Source organism: Wasmannia auropunctata, unplaced genomic scaffold, assembly GCF_000956235.1.
Source record: "Wasmannia auropunctata unplaced genomic scaffold, wasmannia.A_1.0 LD335976.1, whole genome shotgun sequence".
NCBI classification, from domain to species: domain Eukaryota; kingdom Metazoa; phylum Arthropoda; class Insecta; order Hymenoptera; family Formicidae; genus Wasmannia; species Wasmannia auropunctata.
The window spans coordinates 1,819,563-1,842,880 of NW_012026914.1; the positions used below are offsets into that span (position 1 = coordinate 1,819,563).

Sequence of the window (23,318 nt, forward strand, 5' to 3'; positions counted from 1 at the left end):
CGCGGCACTTCGCGAGAGACGCTCCCGGTGCGGGACGCGCGATACCACGAAACGCGTGAAATATAAACAAACGACTTCGCGTTACTTGAGTCGACTATTTGTGTCTTATTAAGCACCCTCAGTGCGGAAATGGACAGATAACAGTTGAATCGGCGAGAGATTCGATATTCAACAACGCGACGCGACGCGTATTCGAATCACGGAGTCATTAAAGAGGTTAACTATCGCCCGGTACTTCGCGACAGACGACACTTTATTCTCTCATTGCCTGTCGCTTCTATCTTGCGTTAAACGAACAACACGTGGACCATTAGCTTCGAACAGCCGTTATTAATCGTGAAAGTTCGTTAATGGTGCGGAATGATGATCTTTCGTAGTAAAAGGACTCCGAAACGTGACTCTAAGCCCCAAGGGCGGGCGCGCGCACAAAACAACACTCGTCCGGCTCGTCTCGATCGCGTCACTATGAATCTAGCTGCGCGTACCTACGACAGTGCGGCAACTTCACGTAAATGCGAAAGGAGCGCGCGATTTGCATTACGCTCACCGTATAGTACAAACGCCCATGACCATACCATCCGTGCAGGGGTCGGTAAAATAACTGATACTTATTTAAAATAACAATAAAATATAGATTCCAGAAACTTATTTAAAATAAAATATCGCAGCGGCCAATAAAAAACTAATACGACTTATTTAAAATATGAAAAATATAAAACAAATTCCTACAACATATTTAAAATATTAAATAAAAATAGATCAGAAGAAATTATTTAGAATAATAAGTACTAAATAATTCTTTTACTTTTTTTTATTTAAAATACATATTTTAAATAATGTTTTTTTTTTTTTAAATACGACCGATCCTTGGTAAGCAGAAATCGGTACAAGTAACAGTAACTGATATTAACCTATTTAAAATAACAAATATAAAATAGATTCCAGAAACACGACTTATTTAAAATAAAAAATATAAAATAGATTAGATAGAAAAATTAAAATAGATATAAAATAGAAAAACATATTTAAAATATTAAATATAAAATAGTTCAGAAGAAGCTATTTAAAATAATAATAACTAAATAACTCTTTTACTTTTTGTTATTTAAAATACATATTTTGAATACAACCGACCCTTGCATCCGTGTTTTTATTAGGTAATATTTCAGCTTTTTAAACCCTCTATTGAATTTTCTGTTTTTTGTATTTTGCTTTAATTTGATAGACATTTCCGTCAGACTATTCGATCTGATTATTCACGTACCAGGTATACCATACTTGACTTGACGAGAATGATGAGCCGATTAATATAAAATAAAATTGAAAAAAAATAAAAAATGCGACGCAAGGTATGCATTTGAGTCTAATTATTATATCGTGAAAATAATTATATCGTAAATATCAAAAAGCAAATTTGTAACTCTCATATTACCTATTAATTGCTATCAAATCGCTATATCAAAAAGCAAATTTGTAACTCTTATCTTTATCTATTGCTTTGATTAGTACTTTCTTAATTCTTTCTTTCCTCATCCTTTTACCTTATCGAAACGAAGTATAGCGCAAAATATAATTAAATCCTTCACTTCACAACTTAACAAATGACACGAGTGCCTCATAAAGAGCTATCGTCTCGATACGCTTACAAATTGCTTCTCTCGTAGCATTTATTAATTGCGAGCGGTACTTGTCCACAAGAAATTGCAAATGATAATAGCACGACGATATACGAAACGATCCTGTCGCCGCGGCTACCTGCAGCCTGCTCGAGTCTCGCCGTGCAAATGGTAGCGCGGCGATCTCATATATACACAACGCTATGCCTATTTCTCTCTCTTTCTCTCTCTCTCTCTCTCTCTCTCTCTCTCTCGTTCGTTAAAAATCTCTGTTCATAAGTGTCATCGGTGATATCGTTCCTGGCTTCGAGATACGAAATTCCGATATCTCACTTGATACGCCCTTGAGACAAGATTCGAGTAACGACTATAAAGTATAAATACGGCCTTTAGTGGCGTGCGAACAGCAGGTGCACGACCTCTTGTTCTTCATGATCGTACAGCCGCTCTCTTGCTCAAAACACTTCTCTCCACGGCCGCGCCTTCTCCGTCCCTCTCGGACACATTCTTCACGCGCTCGAATCCGTCGGGTCCCGTACCGGAGCCCGCCGCGCCGGGTCTCCTGCACTTCCGAATCTCGTGATAATTAAAGGCTGCCCGGCGGAGCTGCCAGCGGTGACATACACGCCGAAGATTTAATGCTCGACCATTATTGTCGTTAAATCTTGCGGTCGTGCCGTCTCACCGCGCCTCCGTGATAAAATATGAAAATATCGTGCCCCGTCTTCTGTCAATTACGCGGGCATCTGGATCGCGTTTAAGCGAATTTACACGGCCGAATCGTCCCTCAGAACTGTCCTGCGTTCCCCTCCGTTGCGACTCTGGCGAAGTTTTTTCAGTACAAATGTATATATATGTGTCGCGCCAGAAATGGATGGCTCGATTCAAGGTAGTAGTCCCGCAATTACCGACTTTTTAGAAACACATTTCGCCCCCCTTTAAAAACAAGAGCGGACAACGCCGACTGTATTCTTGGCGATAAATCATCCGAAATAACATTCGTCGGGGATGATACTAACATCGCCTTTATTTGATAGCAATGCCCGTATACATCAATTTGTTTTCCCCATAATTATGTAAATTCTCTATTAAATTCGCGTAAATCACATGGCAAATGGAGTTGTGCGATGCACCGTCTCGCGCGGCGCGCCGTTTTGAAATACCACCATTACTTTCTTCCTCTCCAGTATCCCGTCTATCCTCTCCTTCCGTTTACTCTTTCTCTCTCTCTCTCTCTCTCCCTCGGGGTCCCTCAATCTTCCCCCTTGCTCTCGCTTTCCCCCCTTCTCTCCTTCTCGCACGTGCGTATGTGCGCGCGCCTTCGGACTTTTTTCCTGTTTTTACGCACCGCTCGTTTTTTCCCTTCCGAAATATAATTGGCGGTGCGATGCACCTGTCTCCCTTTCCCTCTCCACCCTCTGTCCTTCCCCCCTTCCCGCTTCTCCTGGCCGAAAACCGTGCGGCCCCGCTCGCTCGCCCCGCGAGTCCGACTTCGGCGAATCCTGGACGCGTGCCGGCAACTCGCTAACTCGCGGTTGCCGCAGACAGGAAGCGCTAATCGCCCGATATCTCAGAGACTCGCTCCTTAACCCTTGAAGTGGACCCGAGCCTCAGATTGCAACATAGTAGTCCGAGAGTCAATTATTATCAAACCATTACATTGCATTTTTCTTGTGAGAGAGTAGATTGGTACAAAAATTATTTCGTGGATTACTTATTTAAGTCGCTTCGTAATTTCGGACAAGTTTATTAGAATTAATTTTTTACAATTTATTATTCATAAAAAATATAGTGAACAAAGTATAATGTTAGATTATTGTTGCACTGAACACGTTTCAGTCTTACATCTCGTAAATACGATGCTCTTTTATAAATTTCTTCAGAAAGTATATAAAATTAAGTAAAATAAATTAAAATTTATTACGTATGTTACATTACGTGAAAAAAGATTATTTTCACTTACGTTTAAATACTTTGAAATAAATATTTTTAGTTAAAAAAAATTTGAACTGGCAATAAACTAGCAAAAGGAGAGAATTGTGTTCAAATCTGATTTTATATTTAGTTTGTAAAGTTTCTACGTTTGTAGGTGAGTCAACAAATCGGTCGCCGGTGGATGAAAGTTGGCACAGCTACGCAAGCAACGTCTTTGCGGATTAAAACGGACAAAAGAACCTGATCGGCGACCAAACCGAGCTTTTGCCTGTACATTGACCTTAGGGTCTCTCTTTTGCTGTCTGCTACCGAGTCTACCGCGTCTTTCAGTACGCGATTTTTCATAGATGTAAGAAAAGTAGGAAGAGTAGAACGTACACAAAAATTAATTGCAACAATTCTATTTGCCAATGAATTCTTCCAACGTCATCAAATTACTCGCTTTTAGCAAATGTTATTTTTTGCTAATTTCAGAAAACTAATAAAAATTTTATGAAGCATTATTTCGTATTCTAAGAGATTCGCATTTTCTAGTACGGTAGCGATTTATATTTAATCGATGGTTATACTAATTGAACGCGCGCGATTATTATCCCTTTCCTACGTCAAACTTGAAAAAAAGGCCGGCGAGGAGAATGAACGCAGAAGAAGAGGCTGTACCGCTACGAGAAAACTTCTTCAAAGAAACGGATTTGAGACGGTCCCCGTGCCATCGGAGGACGGGCCCCCCATTTCTTCATCCAGTCTTCATCTTCCTTTCATTCTTCTTTTTATCTATCCTTCCCCGTCCGTTTATCCCCCGGACCTCTTGGTAGTCCGCAACTTCTTTCATAGCAAAGTAGAAATCATCGGGTTCCTTTTTCCGCGCTTCTCCCTCTCTGTCTCCTCCGCGGCGGGGATATTCATCCGTAGATTCTTTCCATAGAAAAGTGCCAAAGTGTTCCATTTCGTGTCAGATATGGAGATTTATTTCCACGATTGGGACGTCTTTCTCTCTCTCTCTCTCTCTCTTTTTCTTTCCCTCTTTCTGCCGTCCTTCTCCTTCTTCCCCCACTTTCTTTCGCGTCAAAGGAGCATTATTCTAAAGAATTGATCGTGTCATACCGATACCTAGTTCTTAGTTGCTTTCATTGACGTCGGTCAGTGAAAATTTTTTTCTGGCTTCTCGCTCAGTGAAGAAAAATGTCCACCTCTTCTTAACCGGCTATTGCGCAACAACAAGCTTAAGCTTGCTTACGTTTTGTCATGCGGCGGAAAATGATAAGCGCATTTTTACATGCAAATTGATTTCCTTTATCCGCTCAAGAGAGGACTCGCGGTACGAAAGAAGAATGATAGTCGTTTTTGGATCTTTTTTATTTACGTCTTGAACATTGTGGCAATACGGTATTTGAGATTTCGATATCGATAAGTGAAATCGTTTTAAGTAATTGTTATCCTGAATCCGAAATCAATATTATTTTATTTGCGACGCTAAATTAATGTTGAAAGTCATAAATTCGGTTTCGGGTTATTAATCGTATCAAACAATTGATTTCAAAATCAATTTATGCATTTTATTTAATAAAACATAAACAAATAAAACTATATTAAGAAAATTTCATATTGAAATAGTTATCACAAATTATTTTTATTTTTAAACATCGTAGCTTAATTGTTGTGCACATTTTGACAAATGTGATAAATTTACGACGAAATGATTAGAGATTATATTTAATCTCTACACGAAAAGAATGATTTTGTTGAAAGATCTAAAAATTTTTCTAAAAACAGATCTGAAAATAATTTTTTATTAAATCATCAAAAGAATTTGTTGGAATGTTAAAACTGATAAATATTGCTATAAAATTAGTTTTAATATTCTAGCAATTATTTTGACTTTCGCACAAAATAATTTTGATTATTGAACAAAAATTGTTTTCAGATCTGGATTCAGCAAAATTATTCTTTCAACAATAACTTTACAGTGCACTGCATAATCTAATAATTTTTTAGACAAATTCGAGAATAGAACGTATTATGTAGATATGTTTAATATATTGTAGGTACAATTTGCAACTAGGCGAACACACGGTAATAAAATACCACAATGGATGCAAATAAGTAACAATGGCAATGTTAGTGCAGTCGTTATTGTGCACCTAGCGGATTACATATACCCTCTTCTTTTACCCCCCCCCCTCTCCTCTCTGGATGAACCGGTGCATACAGTATCAAAAAAACACCAAATTCGCGATTTACGTGTCTACTACGTGCGTGTGCGATGCGCCGTAACAATTGTGTCGAAGTGGCCACCGCGTTCTCCCGACAATAACAGACGCCAGACGTCGGTCCCCGTATCGATGCGTGGCACGATAAATTATGTATGCATATATACGCGACTAATGCAGACGCACGCACGCACGCACGCACATACGCACGTATGTATAGGGGTGAGCCGGCACGGCGCGGTGTGTCAGCAATGGCTAATCTCTATTTGCATCCCCGAATTTCGACTCGATCCAGAAACCTGACTGCTCCCCCTGATTTTCGGCATTCAGGTGGCATATGTCGCCCCTGCCCAGAACTCGGGACCGATACGTATAGACCGTGATCCGGAATAACTGCACTGATATCGCGCAGCGACACCAGAGGTTCTCAACGGAATACGCAATCTCTCCGAACGGAATTATCGGAATTGTCGAGAGCCTTTCGACCTTTTAAAAATGAGAAATTGGCTGGGCGCGTCGTATAACGATATTTCAAATTCGTGTCGGGGAATCTAAATCTCACAGTTTACGCGATAAACATTAAAGGCTTGAAGAAGAGGGGATCTTAAAGGGTGAAAAAAAAATGTGAATCGGGATATATAAGCTGCCTCTCTAAATTATATTTATTTATCTTGCATGGATATAAAATTTGCATCTTTTTTTGCTGCGTCAAGTGTTCGATACCGCGGCAACGACGACGAGAGAAAAGTAGACGGGGTCTCTTGGTGGCGATAAATCACAGACACTCGTTAGCACGCCGCGAATACATTAAAGCGACACGACAGTTTCACTCGCGCGCTTTCCCGAACGTGAAACACAATATGAGATCCGTTGTCCTCGCGTGCGAACACGCATGTGCAGGCGCTTGCCCTGATAGACGGAGGGTTGCGGGGCACCCCTCGCGCACGAGCGCGGTCACGGCAGGGGCGAAGGGACGAAGGAAGAAAGGAGGTGTAGTACGGCAATCGAGAGGAGGAGAGGAGAGAGAGAGAGAGAGAAAGAAAGAGAGAGACGGATGTCGGCCGCTGGGGTCGAAGGCACAAAAGAATAGCGTCGCATGCCACGGAGCTGAATCCACCCCTAAAATTCACTCTCTTGCGTCGCTCTCTCACGTGTGCAAGGTTGCCCGAGCCTTATACAAAACGCTCTTCTCGACAGAAGACGTGACGTGGCGACGAGTGAATCGATTTCCGAGTCAGGTCTCGAGACGGCAGTCAGAGACCTCGCGTCAGAACATATCCGACGACCATCGGACGTGTCGTAGAATACGACGGATGCTAATTATTAATATATAGATTTTAAACTCAAACATTCGAGTATATTAAAAAAGGAATCTCCAACGGTTCTCCATCGTCTGTTAAATCAATACAGAGACAATTTTCTTTTTAAATCTCAAAAGATAAAAATATATCCTTTCTGTTATCTATTCAAATTAATCATTCTGACATTGTTACCGAAACTCCACAAGTGGTTGGCGAGTCGGGCAGGAGAACCACTGCGCACGTTATTGATGAGTGCCGCGCAGGGTGGTTGGATGAGTCTCGGGATATTTTTGGGGTGGGCAACAGGCAAGAGCACTCGCGCGCTCGTAGAGGGTGCCCCGAGCTTTTTCGGCTCGGGTCGCCGCGCTCAGACGTGATGCAGCACGAGGAGGGGAGGCCCAGAAATCGAATGTACCGGGGAGCGGGAATCGGCGCGGGGAGGTACAGAGAGGGAGAGAGAGGGTAGGTGGGGTGCGGAGGGGGACAGAAACCATCTGCCTGCATATGTTATGCCCCGCGTATGTCGGGGCCGCGCAAGCCGTAAGAGAGAACCGCTCGTCCGAGACCAGGAACCGACTGTCTGACCGACGGGAGGAAGTCGGAAACGAACCCCGTCACCTCCTCCCCCGAAATGTCCGAGGAAACGAGTGTTTTCGTAATTAGGAAATGTACTAGGGAGGAAAATCGAGCCCCCGAGGGGTTGGCTCGTGTCGGCGCGGACGCGAACCGGCACGTTTTGATTTTTGTTTTTGGGCCCCGCCTCGGTAGCGCACGACTGCTCACGCGTTTTAATTTTTAGAAGCAGACTTCTATAACACGCGATTGAAGTTACCGAAAATTTATCCGCATTATACGGAAAAAACTTTTTAATCGCATCTTTTTCATATGTATAGAAATAATATATCTATCTATCATATATTAATTTTATTTTTTATCTCATTAAATTTAAATAAATTCTTATTGCAGACTCCACGTGTGTTGTACCTTATTGAAAGATTTCCAGGAGAGTCATGCCAAACAATACACAACGTTGTGACATGAGAAAGTTATCAGGCGCTCACTAGTTCATTAATTAATTAATTAATCATTTCGACTTACATATTGTTGCAACGAGTGTCGACCCGGTGTCGACGGTTCGATCGATATTTCATGTTGCTCAATTTTGCGATGCCTCCAGGTGCAAAATCGGTTACTCTCACCTGCGTTGCATCGCGTCGCGAGATCTGCAAGTCACAACGTAAATGCATTTCATTAACGACGTCGGCTGGTTGTATAAAAGAAAATTTCGGAATCAACTGTCAATCAACCGTTCCCGTTCTGTTCAATATTAATTTCTCAAAGCTTTTGTCTGTCCGCCGGTGTACGGTGGCGTTAATATTTTTTTGCTCCTTAATAATTATCTGTCTCAAAGTATCCTATAATGCTCGATTATGTCGAAACATCAACAACTTGCGCTCTCTGTATGAAAGAGGACAGAAATGCTGCAAATTGATTGGAGAGCCTGCCCCGCCTTTGAAATGATACTCGCCGATTCTCAGGTATCCTACACGTCGTTTTTTCGTAACCGGGAACGTAATCTCGCTGACAGCGAAATTGCGAAATCCGCGGGAGACGGGGTTAAAGAACGCGCGTGCCCCGATCCTGGCCTGAATGGCCAGAAAAAAAAAAAGAGAGGAAAGAGCGGTCGCGTCCTCCGGAAGATTGTCTCGTTCCCTTTAAAGCACGGAGAGAGGAAAACACGACACGTCGGCGATCGTTGCATTGTGACGCGGACCGAACGAACGAGATCCCGTTCGCGCGCGAGCACGAAGCGGACGACGAAGCGGGCACCCCAAAGCGCGCAGCTGGTCCTACGTCACTCGTTCCGGGCACACGAACGAAGTGCGCTCTCATCGCTCGGTCCCGCTCGCACCGTCGCTCGCGCGTATCTGCTGTCCCCTTTCCCGTCAGCCGATTCCTTCCAACCGGCGGGATGAACGAGGACGGTAGATCGCAGCCACGCTTCGGCCACGCGACTTCGAGCCGCACAGAAGCGGCTCCTTCTTGCACTCTCTATGCCTGTAGGTCGGAGGTTGTAAGTTATAACACACATTCTCACACGCACACACGCGCACTCCCGATAACAATCGAAACGAGTCCGTCGTCGCGATGCGACGTTACATGCATTATTAATTATCTTCGTTTTCTTTACTTCATGCAAGTTACCATTTGTAATAATACGCAATTATAATATATAATAAGGGGACAATGGGTCTCACGATGACTGGAGATGATTGTGAAAAATGTAGTTTAAGCGACGTATATTTTTCATGTCACTTCAAATACATTGCTCTACGAATAACTATAATTTTTCAGTTGTTTCTGTGTATTCTAGAAGCGTAGAGGAGCGATTAAATCGACGGAATAATTTGTCTTCATATCGTTTCCAATTAATTGCACTTGCCGTTTCTCAAATTATGAACTCCTGAAATTATCATGCAGCAATCTAAAGAAGGTGAAAATTTATATAATATACACCGTTTTCCTGCGATGGTCGGGTGATGGAAACATTAACGCATACACCGGGTTCATTCGGACAGTGAAGACATTTGCAAACGACATCAGCGCGACATTAACGCGAGACAAGAGCGCGCCGCGAGCGGGATGCATATGGTTGCTTCCGGGAGGAAACCGCCGACCACCATTTGATTACTATCATCGCTGCATGCGTATCCTTGGAGAACACGACAGTTGGCTTCTTGTCGCGAGCGGTCGCGTCATACGCCTTCGGCGAAGCGACGCGTAAGAAGCGTCGCGGTGGCATTTTCGCCGAGGGTCGGCAAAAAAAAGGAGCGTGAGATCCATTGGCGCTACGGATTAGTCTCCGCGCGAGTTGAACGGACTACGTGTGGCAAAAAAAAAAGGGAGAAAAGAGAGAAAGAGAAAAAAGGGAGAGATTTCTTCTTGGCTCCTTTCTGCGCCCCCTCTTATACGAGCCCCTGAATCTCGGAGCAGGAAACGGCTTGGACTTTTTGCGCCTTCGAATCTTTTATCATCGAAACGGTCTGGGTTATCTCGATTTTTGATGGTGCGAGAAGAGAACTGTCTCTCAAATATTCGCGCGTAAAAGGGAGGGGGGAGGGAGAAGGATTACTTTTGTAACCGTTACGCAAAGCTGAGGGATTTGCACGAATGACTGCGGACTGTTTCCGTACTCTTGAAGATTTAATCGCCTGAAAGTGGCAGAATCAATGTTGGCAATTGAGTACTTCAATTTCCGCAATAATTCGCATTCGCGTGACGTAATTAAAATTGACACATACGTCTCGGTTATCTTAATTTAAATATATTTTTATACACAAAAATATATATAGTCAATTAATAATAGAAAAAATATTTTAATATACTTATCAAAGAAACATGTTTAAATTAATGACTATAAGATAACAATTTTTATTACATTTTCTTTTTGGGATAAAATTAAATAAAAAAAGTTCTGCCACTGTGTTTAATTATAACAATAATCTCAGTTTTTTCTTTTTTGGAAGTAATTATATGTAATATTCAATACTTAAAATTATTTTTTTCAAAAAAGATCATGGCCTGCAGAAAATTTGATGCCAAAAAGTTTCATGTTTTGTTGCGCGAAAACGCATAAGTATCGTTTACAATCGACAAATTCAAGTAAAGTCAGTAAGAAGCGGAGAGGGAGGGGGAAGGTAGATCGAGCAGGCTGATCGTATAATTTTGCACATTGTAAAGCTTAGCCCGTGGCAGGGTGGGCCCGATAGAGAAAAGGGGAGTAGAATTACCTTTCGTAGTTGAATAGAACGCACCTACGTAGGCACGTAGGACGAGTTGTATAGCGGTGCGTAAGTGCGCCTCGAAACAGGGTCGGGACGATCGAGAGAAACAAGGAATCAACTGTTTTATACAATACATCTTGCATATCGTGAAAGAAACACGATGATATCGTACACAATAAATTCTTGCTTATTTCAACGCACATCCCCTAATTGAAATTTGTTTTATCAGATAAAATATTTAATTTTTTAATTTAATTAATTAGATTTATTTTTAGTGAAAATATTTTTTCTTAAGATATATTTTTCTTGATACAATTAGATAATAATATTTGATAATAAAATTAATAATGAATTTATATATTGTTACATTTGATTTCTCAGACTTTTTTTTAAGCTAAAACATTTTAATTATTTTTCGATTAATTCAATTTTACGACGATTATTAAATTTCAGAACGGAACGGAAGCAGCTCGCTCCTTCGAAGCACCGCCGTACGAATTTATAGCTTCGAAATCCGCCCCTGCAACGAAGCATGGTGCGTAACAGAAGTGCGTAGGCATTGGTCGTGCACACGTGCAGGGGCACGCGTCGTGACAAAGGGCCCGCACTGATCCACCCCCTTTCTGCCTCGTTTTAGTCCCTACTTCCTCGTCACCACCACCCCTCCTGCTCATTCCATCCCTCTTGCCTCTCGCGTCCTTCTGCGGCTGTCGACTGCTTCGGCCGCTTAACGCGAACGAAGACTGAGGCACTCGTCGCGTCGTGTTATTAGCGCATTTTAAGCACGTGGACCCCCGCGGCGCATCAGACTGCGCGAATTTTATTATACGTTAAACTTGCGCCTGTGCTGACTCGATAATCGCTTGACCGATAATCATGAATCGAGGAACTCATTGCTCTATACCGGCTCTACCCCACCGGAAGAACGAGTCACGTTCGTGCCAGGCGGTGGTGATCACCTATATACAGCGAACGAAAGTAGTATACTTCGATCAATACTTATAGGCAATAACGTTTTACTTGTTACGTTTAACGAAAACCTAGCGATTGATTAACGAGAAAAAAACGGTGAGACCTCTAGAAGCGACAATAGATTCTATAAGCACGAGGAATTTAAATGAAATGTAAACTCAAGGGGTGCAGCCGTTGCGTGCAAGACGAAAGAGATTCACGTTCCGCTACGGCAATGTGATCAAATACGCATTGCATTGTCACAATAATACGGTCATCAATAACATCACGACGGTTATCCCCCTTTAACAATAAACACGGAAAATTAGTCAGGAACGGTGCCACGCTCGTATAGATACAGGAAGCTATATAGCACGACCGGGACTGCCAATGCTAAGCCGTATGGCGAACGAGAACCGCGGCCGAATTTATAACGAAATATATAGAGCGGCGAGACCCTCGCGAGAGGAGCTTTAATCTCCTGGTGCACCGAGGGGCACCGAGGGGGCGAGCGGGCGCGCACGCCTCGGCGGAGTCCCACGAGAGAAGTGCTCGTAGGGATTATGCGCGAGAACGGGGGACCGCCGTGAGGCCCCACCGAGTCCCCCCCTCTATTGTTGGGGATCTTCTCCGACGCATAATGCCCCCGGATGAGCCTGTAAACTTATCAGTCGGACGGTCGCGAGCAGCATCGATGCGCCGCTCGATAATACTCCGAAACTCCGTGATATACCTACGTGCCGCGGCGGGAGCGAGGCCGATCGGAGGGGGATCGATATTACGATCGTCCCCGTCTGGATACGTAAATCAGGATCAGATCACTTTGTGCTCGGGTCGTGCGTATTTTCCCCTTTTCTCGCGCGCACGCAAGGAGCTCGTTCCGAGCCGAGACGCGCGCCGCGTACACGCCTTTGAAAATATTCGAATCCGCGATTTTGCGCGCAACTACCGGATCAACATATCCGGGGACTTTACGGGACCCGGGAATCGCGCGCGTACCGCACGATTTCGGGCTCCACCCGGCTTGACGTCGCACTCAAATGGCAAGCGCCCGACATGTGTTACCCCTCGCAATGATAATCGTTGAATTACGCACGTTTAACGCGCGATAAGACGCGGTCGTTTAGACGCTGTGGTCATGCAACAACGACCCGGCGCGCACATATGGGCCACTTTATATTCCTCGCGTGACGTTCCTTATACATGTATTTCACTTATATATCACGTCGTATAAATTCCGATTGTGCGTTACGCGAAAAGCAAGCCCAGCATCGAGTTTCCGACGAAGGTCGTTTTTTTCTCACTTCACTCGAGAAGAAAGTACATCCCATCCTCTAACGAGCATCATGTGTGAAGATTGATCCTTTCCCGTTTTCAATGAAAATAATGAGGAAGCGAGAAGAGCAAGGATCATCTCTGAGAAATATTTCATAAATCACCGTCTTAACCGCTGCTGAGGACTAATCGGTGTCACGTGCAAACCGTTCGCACACGAATTGCGTTAATCCCCCTGTATGGGAGTGAGAAGATCTCTCTTGCATATGGAAAAACCACTGCGCCGTACCGCGTTATTTCCATAAACAGACTTTTCCCAGCTGTTATGGAACGGAAGGTCGCTGCTCACTTTCGTCCTTCCACCCCATAAACTTGCTAACTGCAGATTATCAATAAAATATCAACTTCGAATAAAGCATACATTTAAGCATACAAGCATATTTATGAAGCATAACAATAGCCTGGGCACTAGACATTTATCGCATTTTAATAAATAATATTATTTTCGCTTTGTAGATTTAAAATTGAAATTCTGCGCACGAGGTTTTTGCAGACACAGCCCCAGTTTACATAATGTAATATTATAAATTCGGGCCTCTCTCTCCGCGTTTTAATCGCGTACGGTTGGTTTAGGGGCTCTCAGGTTTGGGTGCACAAATGCAGACTAGATCTAGGTCGAATCCTACTGAACCCTCCGATCCCTTAGGCATAATCAGTACAGCCCCCGGTATGAAAAGCTTTTTATCGCGGTTGCTTTCTAAATTATAATTTACGTATGCGCATAAAAATTACAGTTAGGTACGCTCTAATTCAATATTCAATTCAGTCGCCATTTTACGTAGCAACTGTAGCAATTCCTGATCATTAGAAAATGAATTTTTAAACGTTACAAAGCAATTTCTCTCGCTCTTTTCGTCTTGTCTTTTTATTTCTCTTTTTAAGATAAGTAGATATTTTTTAAAATAAATGCTAATAAGATACATTCTTTAAACAAAGAACGAATCTTTAAATAACGATATATTCAGTCGACAGACAATTTAAAAACCGGTCTTTTTTATCCTCCCAAACAAAAATTATATTTCGCATTTGGTATGTCACTCTCACGAGCGTACCGCCCCGAAACACGAAACTTCCGCGGCGCGACCAGCGAGTGTGGTTCTTCCTGTCTTTTGCCGTGGTAGGAAATATGCCAGGTGGAATTAAATTATTTTTTTTCGAATTTCTTTCTATTCATACAATTGAAAGATTTAAGGCATATGCCGTTCGACATTATTTGCAAGTAAAAGTATACGAAGTCACTAACGTCAAATTATATCAAAGTCTTATTATTTTATCTCTCGCGCTATATATTGTATTACAAAATAAAATATTTTATCTAGTTTCATCGCACATTTTACAGTATATATATATATTATATATATATATGTGTGTGTGTGTGTGTGTGTGTGTATGTGTGTGTGTGTGTGTGTGTGTGTGTGTGTGCAATAGTGAAGATTAAAGTGCTCCTGACAGTACAAAAATGGAAATCGTGAAATGCATTTGAATATCTAATGTGGGGATCTACGTAATCTTTGATCACCATTATGAAGATCGCAATATCCCAAGAAGAATAGTTTTCATTAAATGGCATTATAAATAATATTTGTGATAAAAACAAGTATATTCTACAGTGCGTTGTCCATGACAATGCGTTGTCCGCAATTGAAAAATTTAACATAATGGTAGTAATTAAAATGCATAGGCAATTTAATCCTTCTCGATGACGAACAGAGCAATAGAATATTGTGCAAGCAGAACGTGCCGGACAGAGATAGGCGCTAAGTAGACTAACAATATAAACATGACTACCTTAATAATATTACTCCGCCGTCGGCACGCGTATCATCGTAGGCCAATAAGGGCTAAAGTACATAATAATATAGCTCCCTTTAATCGTATATCGACCGCCGTTCAATTACGCATTAGATTACCAAGATCACTTTGTCTTTCGTATAGTCTTCTACGGCCGACGCCACCGGTACAAGAAGCGGTAATTGCGGGCAAGGTACGCACGCACGCACGCACGCACCAATATGCGCCACGCATTTATTGCTGGGCCGTAGACCCACACACGTAGTGGCACAACCGGCACACGCTCTCTCTCTCCCCCGGCATATGGCGCGCACGGTCCCCCTTTTTCAGTTCCGGGGGAGAAGAAACGAGGGGCTGCGGCGCGTGCTGAAAATCCCCACCATTTCTTTCTCTCTCTTCCTCTCTTCCTTTCCCTTACGCGGTTTCGCTCCCTCTCGCTCACGGGCGCCCTTCTCCCTTCTCGCTCTCCAACCCCGCGATCCAACTCGACGCGGTACGGCAAAATGCTGAAACGTAACCCATCTATCGATGTCCGCGCTCATTCTCCATGCGGACGCCATGTAGTGCATACCATACGGAGGCATGATCGGCGAACAGAGGTGCTGGTGATACGCGATCGTGAGAGGATCTCCCTTACAGCGACGGCAAACGCGAACCTCCAGCTAGACCCAGGGGTCTTTGTACTCTTAAGGGCACCCTCGATATTTCCGTTCCGTTACCGCTCCGTTTCGTAAATCAAACGTGGACCAGATTGTTCGCCACATGATCCATGTGGATCGTCGCAAGTGAAGAGTGAGGAGTGAAGAGTGCGATGAATGAAGATTTTCAGTCGAACGGATTACTCGAGTGCGTGTGACTGAAGTTCCAACAGAATTTTCTTCTCATTCCTCGTGTGTTGAACATCAGAAACATTTTCTTCAAAAAAAGTAGCACGTGTTAATTGTGTTTTCCGACAAATTATAATTTAAAATTTTTTAATAGCTCGATTCTAACAATTTTACATTGATATTACTGTGCCAAAAAAAATTTAAACAAGGAGCTATCGCATTTGTTTGAACATTAAATCAATATTTCTTATTCTCTAACACTATTCTCCTTGTTTGAATGTCTCGTGGTGTCTTCAATGATTTACAGTGAATGACATAGTGACTGCTGTTAGCGATCAAGTTTGTGATTGATATCTGGATCGTAATTCATTATTTGTGCCCATCGTAAACGCAACATGCAGTTCATTGATCAACTTTCAAAGAAGAAAAATTACGCCAATCAATAGCATGAGAAGATTTAAGTGCCTTCAATTTTTCTCTCTTTCTCTCAGAAAGAATTGAAATTTTTCGCCTTATAAGGAGACTGTTATTATTTATCTACATGAATATTTGAAAATCGAATGTGTGCTATGTACAAGAGTGTCAAAACAATTTATCTTCATGGCAAATATTAGAGAGTATTTCCATCAAGCGTCACCTTGATCTTCGGTAAGTATTCAACTAAGAAGCCATAAAAATATAATTTATGGTGCGCAAAATAGCAATTGGTACAATAACGGCAATATATTGCACAAATAAGTTATCAATCGAAGATAAACTAAATCGCGTTTTATAATTAGCGAATCCACTATTTTCAACTCAGTTTCGTTAAAAACTTATTTTCAATCGCAAATGATTCGGCAATTAGTTGGGTGTGAAGGATATATGAATTAAATTTATGATGCTTGATACCAGAATGGAAAATTTTTTCTATTAAAAACATACTGATAACATGTGTTAAGACCAATTGTTTTGAAAGATCTCGATAATAGTTTCCGAGGAGTCGACGACCGTCGTGGAGAAGAATAGACGGTGACCTCATGCTTTACTTAAGCCGTGGCGACCGGCAGCGAGACAATTAGATCTCGGTTTGGGTCATCAGCTTCATGAGTTAGTAAAGGAAGAAGCTATAAGCTCTTGTAAAAGCCTGCAGCAAAACATTCACGCATATTTATCTCGAATTGTCGAAAAAGCTTGCGGCTTTCATTTCGAAGATTGAAAGCCTATATGCTAAAGTAGAAAATTAAATAAATGATATTTCTTTAGACACAAATAAATATTTAAAAATACAATTAATCACAATTTGAAAGCATTCACACGAAAGAGTTGTGGTGATTTTTTTACGGACACGACAGGTTTGACCCAGATTTGAATTGACACCCAATCGTGGCGTCGTCGAACGGTCTGCGTCGATAATCGTCTTTGTCTCCGCAGCAAGAGAACGCGTTTTATTTATAAGCTCGGCAATTAGATTCGTCCTCGACGAGCATTAGTGTCATTTATCGACCGGTTGAGTCTGATATGTCTCTTAACGCAACTCGTTTAATCAACACTATTGTGGAAATTACGCGGTGTAATATTTAAAACACAATGCCTCGTGGAAGTCGTAATTTATCAAGATGCCGCATAATTTTTAACGTAGACATAGAGATATTATTAATTATATTCCCATTTCCATTACATTTATTATTTGGCCTCGTTCAATTTCTTTGTTGTTCAACGATAAAGGTTCTTGATAGTAGTTATTTAATTACTTAATAAAATTGCTTACAATGTACAACTTTACGAAAGGAATTAATTTTTCCAGCTTGGGACAAAATCGCGGAACATCGATGATAGTTCACACGTCGTAAGAACTCACGCTGATCCGCGTCACCAAAAAGTACTCGTTCTGAAACGGGCACAATGGCGACCATGGGGGTGACGGTGTTTTGCAATAGAGTACAGATAAACGGCAACGATCAAGAACAATTGATGTTGCTGCGAACGTTACAAGACAACGAGAACAATATCATCGGCAATCAATCAACGTTGATAGTCCCAAAAAACAACGCCGGAAGTAACGCAACGAACTCTACGACGGTGTTACCCCCGTACGATCCCTCGAGACTGAAGAAGCACGGCAAGAATGGTCAGCCGCCGCCTGTTGCTGTTGCACGAAGAAATGCCAGGGAGCGGAATCGCGTGAAACAAGTGAACAATGGATTTGCTACATTGCGACAACACATTCCGAGCCACATTGCCGCGGGTTATGGTGACAGGGGTAAAAAGTTGTCGAAGGTAGAGACTCTGAGGATGGCCGTGGAATACATCAGAGGCCTTCAAAGGCTCTTGACAGAAGCTGACGGCGGCGTTGAATATGATACCAAGACTGCCGTCGGCGTACAGTGCGCTCCTTCTCCAACCAGCAGCGTCATCTCTTCGACTCATAACGGCTCCGGCGAAAGACTCGTTCTCGAGGACGATGTATTAGCCGCGGAAGACGACGAGGGGGAACAACTGGATGAAGAAGAGGACGAGAGTGCCGCCAAATCAAAAATTATATTATCCAGGTAAAGTCTGACTGTTAAATTGAAAGAATGGCTGAAAGAAGGCCGAAAACAAACAGAAGTACAATTTAGAAAAAGACGCACGCTTCTATTTTACTTCATTAAATTATTATGGACAATTACATCACATCGATTATAACTTAAAAATAGAATTAAAGTATAAAGCCTAAGTATAAAGAATTGTATCTTTCTTTAAATATACATATATTAACTTTGCTTCTTTTTTTCTCACAGATTATCTCCCAACCGGACGGCTATTTCATCGCCACGTGACTATTACGCATCCTCAGCAGGCGATGAAGAAAATTTGGAGCCGCGAACCATAACCGGTGGACAGAATTTCTCCAGGCTATCGCCAAATTCAGTGGCCTCGCCGCCCTCGGAGTATTACGCTCAGAACGAGGAGAATCTAGAGCCGCAGATTCTGTCGCCCTACAGCGGTGCCGGGGACAGCGAAGAGGGTGCGACGACTGTCTACGCGACTAGCCCGGAGACTTTCTCCGGAGCCCTCTACTACAAGCAAGAGATCACCGAGACGGGGGAATTCATGGACGTAGTCAGCTGGTGGGAACAGGAACAGGGAAGACTCGTCCATCAACAGCACACGCAACGGCTGACGCACGTGTAACCATAGGTGAGTTCCCGACGAGTTTAACTCAAGTTGTCTGTTCAAGCCGGGAGAGTCCGGCCGACGACAATAAATTACAGAAAAACTTGCTGATGCATATATCATGTTATCATAAAAATGGTATTATTATTTAATAGAAAATTCATTATTTCTTTTACTTTTATCTTTGTCAATTTCGAGTTGTTGAAGAAGTGATATTAAGTACTTAATATTAGAGACCGCTTGATTTCGACACAACGGATAATGTAATTTACAACATTAAACGTTTTCGCAAAAAAAAAAAAGATAAAACATGATAAGGATAAAGGTGTTCGTTCGAGTGTCGCGAGTTATACCTATGTCCGATGCGTTCAGGATGCACACGTGATACCCGCGTCGCGGAAATGCCGCCAAGTGGAAACTCGTGTTCGACGCATCGTCCCGAACACGTGCTACGTCGGTGTCGAGCCCGAAAATAAACTTTACGCATCGAACCACTTTGCGAAGTACGTGCCGACGTGACACTTGGATGTCACGGTCTCGCCAACGTTTTTTGTTGCATCGAGAACCCTCTCCTTTAAAGAAACTTTATATGCAAAGAGCCGCTCTTCCTATCGAGAAGGGATTCTTCCTATCAAATTTTTATAATGCTATAATAATACCTCAAAATGTGCTTCTTTTTTCCCATTATTTATCATCTTTACTAATTGTCTTTATTTAATTTTTGTAATAATCATAAAAAAGAACTCTTTCATATAAAATATTACTTTCAGAATTATTCATAAAAAGGATAATTTTTGTATGAATAGCGATCTAGACTTATCCTTAGTAAAAAACAATTCAAATGAATTTAGTTTTGCAATTCCCGTTTCCTCTATCACACTCGAAGCCCCGTGCATCGAAGGTCAAAGCAACCTTAATAGTCTACAGTATGCAATTTGGGGGACACATGGCTGGTGGTGGATCATGGTGTGTCATCTTAAAAGCGTGCAACCACGAACGGAAGTGGCGGGAACGTCTAGCCATATGTTGGATATTCTTCTTGAAATATCTCACAACCAGACCTTCCTCAATCTTCTTGGTTTCCAATTGCTGGTCATCAATTCCCATGGATATCTGACACATGTTCACTTCACGGCTGTGCTACTTCTTTCAAATCCACTTAGGGGAAATTTAAATCGATATCCGTACGCGAGCATGTAAAATATCTTACAGATACCTACATGTGCTCCGATATTTTGTAAAATATTTATGTGCCAGTTTAAAGATCGAGAGGAATATTAAAAAGAGATTTTTAATGAGATCTGATTAAATTCAAATTTACTTACATATTTTATGCAACTTGTTTGATATACTACGCATAAAAAATCACGTAGACAAATTTCAAAAATGACAAAAAAGATTGAATATCCTTGAAGATTTACAACAAAAAGTTTTGTCTCATTTCATTTTTTTATATTTATAGAACTTTTACAAGATTTTATACTTATAACTTTAATTTCTGTATAAGCATGGCAAATTTCAAATGAGTGTATTTCTTAGAGGGAAGAAACGTAATCGTTTGCGTATAGCGATAACCAATGCATTCGATTCTGGACGTGCAACGGTGGAAAAAAATCAGCTGGCGGGCGGTACCAGTCGCCGTGCCACAAATAGAAGTCGCGGTTTCCTTAGAAACGTGCGTAGAGGCCCACGTGCCGTGCATGCAAGCCTGGCATGTAGTGCTGGATGCACATACGCTGATCGACTGAAGGGCGACGGAAGCTGACTTACCGCTGCCACTGACATATGCGCGGCATGACGAGTTGAAAAAGTCGAGTCATAGGCCGTGAAACGCCTTGCATAAAATTTTTGTTTTCAAAGTCGACTCCGTCATCACTATTGAATTAAAAGAATATTTAATCTTTCAGATATTTTCTTCTAAGAAGAGATGAGAAATTACACATTATACAATAAATTTCTCGAAATTTTGGCTCGTTAAAAATAATTCTAATTTATAAATTATCTTACTTATTTCTTCAAATTTTTGTGGAACTATTTTTTAGATTTTATCATAAAACTTTACCTGTCTTTCTCTTAACCAACGTACCACGTTTCTATCGTATACATTTTCTCTCGGCAGAAATATAGTTATCACGTCAGTATCGCACGACAAGAAGCGCAGGGAGTAAGGAGCTTTAGGCTTTAGGCGCGCGAGGGCTTGGAATGAGCGGTCAGCAAGTAATTCTCGACAATTATAAAGTGAGGTCATCTACGAAGTTTACGAGATGCGTCGTCGCGTCAAATTAATTTAATAAATTCCTTACTCGGCTCCCGGTCATGTATATCGGTGTGTACAACCGCTGGGCCGGTTATCTTCCTTCGCATTTAGTTTGCCTCTCGCGAGGGGGAACAGCGCCGCGAGAGGCACACGAGTCCCAGGTCTTAACACCGCGTTAATCCGCGAGATGAGAGTCCGGAGATCTCTCTCTGCCCTTCATCCGAACTGTAGCCAGTCCAATTAAATCTCCTTTTTTCGAGTAACGTATTATACCAATAACGGAAATGCGCTACGCGCGAATTATAAGCATGAGATAATCCACGGTAATCAAGATAATTAATCGAAGTGGCGTAACGTCGCATCGGACACGGGAGGAGCGTGTGCAGGGGTGGCCGGAAAGCCGTAGGCTAAAAGTTGCAGTAAATAATGACCGCGTCTCGCTTTAGTAATTGAAACGTATTATAGAGATTAAATATGGTATGAGATACGGCCGTGCTGCGACCATGTAATCGTGAGAATTTTTCTTAAGGGCCCTTCGACGGCAGAAGAAGACCATAAATTCGCTGTATAAAAAAAAGAAGAAAATAGTGGAGGAAGAGTAGCTTTTCCTGTAATTAGACTTCATATTACAAACAGTAAGAAATTTTTTAAATTCTCAATTTTCATTTTATATGACTTTTAATATTTTACTGTAAAAAGGAATTAGATATTCTTCTTTACATAATAATTTGCCTCTTGACTTTTAAATGATAATATTTAACAGAAATTAAGTAGTTTTATTAAAAATGTCGAGAAAAAGAATTCGAGAAGAAATTGTTTTTTGAACATAGTATTTATAACTCGAACAAAGACCACTAACAAATTAGCACAAACTGTGTTGTGAAATAAGCATGCGACAAAGTTTATGGCAATCGTCACAGTCGTTTTCCGCCTTCGACTTATTCCACAGACATTTAGTACATGGAACAAAGAATCCAACGAACCAATATGCTGGTGGAGGACCCGCATGTTGGTTATCTTATCAATAAACATTACCAGCATGGTAGCGCGACGGCTTTAAAACGACAATGACGGTTTGAAGCCGATTTCAGGTACTGCTAAAGGTTCGATTTTTTAAATCAATTTTTCTTTAGCATGATTGCGAAAATACATTACAGGCATTTTGTTTTTATTTTCTTATATAATTTTATTATACATTTGATTATGCTTATAAATTATAATTTCATAAACTTTTTAATTTTTGTAATGATTTTTTATTTTTATATGAATATAATAATATAGCTTAATTAACTTTTGGTACGTTTAAATTCTCGAGAAATTTTGGCACGCGTCTCCAATTGCATATTTTAAAATAGATAATTTTATACATTCTTTAACAGCAGAAATTCGGTTGCGGTCTAAAATATGTGCATACATCCTCTCCTTTGGCTTATCAAAACGCGATATTGACAGATAAGAAGGAAATAAATTTGAGGACTTTCAGATTCGAGAGACAACGAATACTTCGCCAAAGAACACTCTTCACGTCGGTTCTTAGGATCTTAAAAGTACAGGCGTGGCAGACTCTCTAATTTATCTCTTTCCACTTACGTATACCATACACGCTTTCCTCAAACTTTTTTTTATCGGCGCCTTTGCGCTTGCGAAGAGAAAGACATTTCTTCACCGAATTCTTTACAAGACACTATCAGCTTCAAAACGAATGACGATATGTTACAGACTCCCGAAATTTATTTAAATTTCTATTTTATTATTAAATTGCTGTTTTTTAAATAAAATATCCATTGCTCAATGTCTTAATTAACAATGTAACTCTCAATAACATCTTTCTTAAAAGATATCAATTGAAATTAACAATTGTGAACATTTTAATATATATATATATATATATATATATATATATAATTTACTGTTTACAATTTCGTATGATAATTCAATTTGCATCACATTATAAATTGGCTTACGCTATTGCTATATGATATACACTTATATTATTTTTTATATTTACAACTACAAATTATTTTGAATCATAAATTGCGTTGCTATTATTAACTATATGTTTCAATTACAGATTACTTTTTTCATAGAAATGTTTAAATGTATACCATGAAAAGCAGGATCCCTGACATATTTTTTCTTACATCGAAACTATTCAGTTCCTTCTCCCCCCCC

The 23,318-nt window shown here is 41.2% G+C and overlaps 1 protein-coding gene across 2 annotated transcripts in view; it reads left to right on the plus strand.

Annotated features, from left to right (window-relative positions):
• Nucleotides 1–15,493: 15,493 nt before the first annotated feature.
• LOC105454773 overlaps nt 15,494–23,318 on the plus strand; it is a 9,772-nt gene continuing 1,947 nt past the window's right edge. Inside the window, exons 1-4 of one of the 2 annotated variants that reach the window (XM_011697649.1) lie at nt 15,494–16,399; nt 17,538–18,282; nt 18,514–18,913; nt 21,676–21,765. In XM_011697649.1, the coding sequence (XP_011695951.1) occupies nt 17,636–18,282; nt 18,514–18,907 (1,041 nt within the window). In that variant the 5' untranslated portion in view covers nt 15,494–16,399; nt 17,538–17,635 and the 3' untranslated portion in view covers nt 18,908–18,913; nt 21,676–21,765. Of the gene's footprint in view, nt 16,400–17,537; nt 18,283–18,513; nt 18,914–21,675; nt 21,766–23,318 lie in introns of those variants that run through there. The other variant, XM_011697648.1, reaches the window with a different exon arrangement.